The 5,338-nt window shown below is 34.0% G+C and overlaps 1 protein-coding gene across 1 annotated transcript; it reads left to right on the forward strand.

Annotated features, from left to right (window-relative positions):
- The first annotated feature begins 341 nt into the window (after positions 1-341).
- On the forward strand, positions 342-2,268 carry LOC108206363 (small ribosomal subunit protein eS19x). The gene is made up of 4 exons (XM_017376636.2): positions 342-528; positions 1,163-1,253; positions 1,355-1,538; positions 1,975-2,268. The coding sequence occupies exons 1-4, from the start codon at positions 445-447 to the stop codon at positions 2,045-2,047; spliced, it is 432 nt and encodes a 143-aa protein (XP_017232125.1). The 5' UTR covers positions 342-444; the 3' UTR covers positions 2,048-2,268.
- The last annotated feature ends 3,070 nt before the right edge of the window (positions 2,269-5,338 follow it).

Below are 5,338 nucleotides of genomic sequence, written 5' to 3' on the forward strand. Positions count from 1 at the left end.
TATATTAATATTATTATATATAATATACATGAAAAGTACACGAAAAATACACGAAACGTTTCGGATCGGATACGAGTTTCATATTAAGTACACGAAATTCATAACGGACGGATACAAGTTTCACTTTCAAGTACACGAAACACGAAAATACACGAAATGAAAATATACGAAACGAAACGATTGCGACCTCTAACTAATACTGACAAAACTTACACGTTCAGCCTAATTACTTTTAGCCCGGGAAGATACTCTGATGGACTCCATTTTACACAGTGATGGGCCGGATTCCTAAGCCTCGTTCAGTGTAGTCTCGTTCGGCCCAGTATTATATCAATAAACCCTAGCCCTTTATACCAGTGCCACTTCTCTCCGTTGCAAACAAGACGTCTGAAGAGAAAACCCTGGGGATATCAGCGGCGGCCGGCGATAGAGGAGAAATCAGCCATGGCAACAGCTAAAACTGTAAAGGATGTATCCCCGCATGAGTTCGTGAAGGCTTATGCTGCTCATTTGAAACGCTCCGGCAAGGTAACCCCTCCCTCTCTCCCTCCTCTCTCTCCCTCTCTCTCTCTCTCTCTCTCCCTATCTCTCCCCTTCTCTAGTTATTACAGTGTATTTGTATTGCTCATGTATATTTATTAAAGTTTATTATATGGTGTTATAATGTTGGTGTTCTGTTTATACTGTAATTGTTTGATTTAGGATTGAACCAAAAATGGAAGTAGATAGACATTTTATTGTTATATATAATCTAGCATTTGTCAGAATTGTATTACGTTTTTTTCCGATGGAGAAATAATTGTTAATATGTTTGCGAATATACTGTATTCCTTGGTAGGTAGTCAGGTAAATATTTGAGTAATATGAATCTGTTCTATAATGTGGTAGCTGGCATTGTGAATTTAGATTGCTGAGTAATTTTTATTCCGATTGGTGGTATATAGAGCAACAGTTGGAGTCGGAACATGTAATCTAACAATTACAGTTGTGTATATTGCATCTGACCCAAGTCTTTTAATTAATAGTTTGATTGATATTGAGAATTCCTAGTGATTGAAATGTTGCCTAGTAGCTGTGAGACTGCAGCTTGATATAAGGTAATTAAGGCTGGGCGCCTGGTTGTTTGCTTGTGGTCTAACTTTCTGCCACTCGTGTTGAACAGATGGAACTCCCGCACTGGACTGACATAGTGAAGACCGGCACCTTCAAGGAACTTGCCCCATATGACGAGGATTGGTATTATATTAGAGCTGGTATGGTTTTCCTTTTATCTGTTACTATCCTCCAATTATAACCAGACTTCTTTATATGTGCTGTGCTTTGAAATACAAATAACTCACTAACATGGCTGCAGCATCCATGGCAAGGAAGATCTACCTAAGGGGAGGTCTAGGTGTTGGTGCATTCAGGAGGATCTACGGTGGCCGAAAGAGAAACGGAAGTGCTCCACCACATTTCTGCAAGAGCAGTGGAGGTATTGCCCGTCATATCCTTCAGCAATTGCAGACCATGAACATTGTTGACTTTGACAGCAAGGGGTAAGTTCCAGCACCTAACAAATTACATATTAATAGTGTTGAAGTTTTGTCTGATCATAAATTCAGCTTCAGTAGAGGTCATATGTTATGTCAAATACACTTTAATTACTTCAGCTATACATTTACATTGAATTAAGTGGTCCAAAGAATAAAAGGAGTGTATTAATTTTTTCGTAATAGGTTGCATTCTTCTTGGAACTATTTTATTTTCTGTTGCATGCAATCTTACTTTTCTACTGGTAGACTGTTCCTCTATTGAAGGGGTTCAAAGTTTTGATTTTCGATTATTACAGTAATTATGGATTATGGATTATGGATTATAGTACTTTTTTAATTCTCAAAATGGATTCATCTGCCTTCTGTAATTCATTTAGCTTGTCTGCTATATTAATATCAAAAGTGCTTGAATTAATGGTTTGTTTTTTGTGCAATCCAGTGGGCGAAAAATCACATCCAGTGGACAACGAGATCTTGATCAAGTTGCTGGAACAATTGCTGTTGCTCCATAAAAAATGTTTCAAAAGCTCATCTAGATTACCTTGGATAGTGAACGACTTTCTGGTATCCTAATCAAAAGCAATTTCATGCACTCAATTTTTTTTTTTTTTTTTGTTCTGCTGACAGATAATTAGTTATATGAATGTGGTTTGTTTTAAGTATTGTTGACATTTGTTATGACGTTACCGAGCATTTGATTCCTGTTGGTAAGAGTATTGTTTTTTTGTTACTATATTTATATGCTGTTCTTTTTTGCAGTAAAATGTGTTTATATAATTTATCTAAAATAAACTTGTTGCACTGAAGTAATCCCTCTGGTTGTGTTCAAAATTTTAGATATTATTATTGTAACTAGTATTTGATCGACAGAAGAAAGTTCAAATATTTAATTGTAGTTGATGAGAATATTTGGGTTCAAAGTTCAAGCTGTTTGTAGGGTGTGTATCTGAACTATAGATTTGTTATCATGAATGAATATTTGGGTTGGTTTGACTTATTTTAAAATAAATAAGTAAATATTATTTATAAGAGTAAAGTTCCTTGGAGTCCTTTTTTGTGGAGTATTGTAGTCCAACATCCGGACCATCCATGTATATATTAATAATCGAACGGTCCATATTTATAATTAAAAAAAATAACAAATTTGTAAATAAACAAGAATATTACACTTATTGTTCAGTAATGAGATTATAGGAGGTCGGTTACATACACCCATCATTAAATCCACCGTATCAGTAATTTTCCTATCAGTAAATCGACTTGATGTTTGATTGTTTTGCACGTGGCGTTGATTTTAGTTTTCTTATTCTATATTCGTGACTGATTTCGGAGAATCCTTTGACACACAATCAAGAACTTCTGTATGAGATTTGTTCTATTGTTTCCAGATTTTAGTTAGATAGTCACTCACCAATTTGTTTCAGAAGTGTCTATCATCTAATATTTGTTTTATTTATATTCTGGTTTAAATGGAGTTTGCAGAATCTGTGAGTGTATGTTCGAATATTACTTGTTTTTACAGAACATATAATGCTTTTTAGTATCCTGCAGTTTTTAATTTCTCATGCTAGTTGTTGGGATATAAAGTTTGACGGGCACAGATTACTACTAAGGACTATGGTATTGTTCTGTTTTTAGGAGCATCAACACTGAACAATTAGAAACCCCACTCAAAGGTAGGGCATTTTCCATTTTTATAGGAACTTCTGTACCAGAAACAATGGTATCACCAATTAGAGAAGATATAGGTAGGTTCCTCTATCCTCTCTGTCTATTGATCGCGAGAACCGGAACCATCGCATGCTTCGTTGTTAAGAGCATTCTTTTCAGCTATAAGGCGTAAGGTTTCACTGAGGGTCTTTTCGGGACGACTTGTTGAGCGATCTATCGGCCGTAGGAGGGGAAGATTCAGATCTTGGCCAACTAATCTTTAAAAAGAATGTCAGCTGTAGGATATGATTTAAAATAAATGATTATTGATGATCTCTATAGCCTCCAATAAAATTGGGTCTCGCATTATAGAAATCAGAAATCGGTAGAGAAGTATGATTGCATACAATAGAAAATAAAATATGTTTATAAAATAATCCGATTTTAATGACAATGTTAACATATGTTTTATATACTTTTCACTCTTATATTTCAATGACAATGTTAAAATTGTTTTATATACTTTTCTGAGAAATAAGCAAAACCAGTTTTTGTGATTTTTTGTCGTGATCTTGCAAGCCTTTTCTTGTTTTGTTTTTTTTTCCTTTTTTTTTCCGTGGCGATCTTACAAGCTTTAAGCTTTGCGTAGAATATTGTTTTCATGTGGCGAATCAAGCTTAATTCTTCTCAGAAATAAGCAAAACCAATTTTTTGTGATTTTCGTCGTGATCTTGCTAGCCTCTTCTTGTTTTTTCTCTTTTCCTTTTTTTCCATGGCGATCTTACAAGCTTTAAGCTTTGCGTCAAATATTTTTTTCATGTGGCGAATCAAGCTTAATTCTAATAATGTATATATTTTGGTTAACCCAAAAATAGTGCCCGGCACCCTGCCTTTTGATCAACACGCGAAAACACACTCCTCAAAAAGTTATTATTGCAAATTTAATTCTAGTCTTTGGGTGAGATCGAGTGTAATATACTTAGACCTGACAATTTGACACGTAACACGCTAACACGAAACGAAACGACACGAAAAAAATGGATACGGGTTTTGATTTTCGATACACGAAACACGAAAGTACACGAACACGAAATTACACGATAGATTTCGTGTCGGATATGGGTTTTCATTTGGGGTACACGATATACACGAAAGTACACGAAATATTTGTAGATTATATTTATTATATATATGTAATGATATATTAAATATATAATTGAGTATAAAGTATATATTTATATGTATGTGTGGATATATATTGTAGATACATTAACAAATTTATAAAGAGTTGTATACAAGTATAATATATATCATTCACATTTAATAAATTTATAAAGGAAAATATATATTAAATCCATTTTTTGATTAAAAAATATATTAATATTTTTATATATAATATACACGAAAAGTACACGAAATATACACGAAACGATTCGAAACGGATACGGGTTTCAAATTAGGTACACGAAATTAATAACGGACGGATACGGGTTTCACCTTCGAGTACACGAAACACGAAAATACACGAAACGGAAGTATACGAAACGAAACGATACATGTTCCAAATACTGGTCCAACTTTACCTATTCCAAACATTATTCCAATTACAAGTTTTAAACGTGGCTGTTCCAAACACCAGTCCAAACACATTAACAAACCTTTCGCGTTTAAATATTGAGTCTGATGATTTAAGTAGTTTATAAACCTGATTTGAGCACACATTCTAGACCAAGAAATAATGATATCATCACTTTATCACATCTACATGCTACTAAGCTCGAGGTAAATCCTACAACTTCTATAATTGAGCCTGATAATGATAAAACTCTTGGTCCCTATCTTAATCTTCTTATTGTTATTAGAAATTGTACACGCTCTTGTACAAACCATCCTTTAACTTTACTTCATATAATGCATTATCTCCTTCTTCACTTGTTTTTTTATCTAGTATCTCCATTCCACATACTTGGAAGGATGCTTTATGTGATCCCAAATACAATGTCATGATTGAAGAGATGAATGCATTGAAACATAATGCACTTACGAGTTAACTCGTCTTATCACGGGAAGGAAGGTAGTATGATGCAAATGGGTGTTCACTATGAAACAAAAAGCATGTGATAATTGATAGGTATAAAGAAAGGCCATGATAA

This window comes from Daucus carota, chromosome 2, assembly GCF_001625215.2.
Source record: "Daucus carota subsp. sativus chromosome 2, DH1 v3.0, whole genome shotgun sequence".
Classification (NCBI taxonomy): Eukaryota; Viridiplantae; Streptophyta; class Magnoliopsida; order Apiales; family Apiaceae; genus Daucus; species Daucus carota.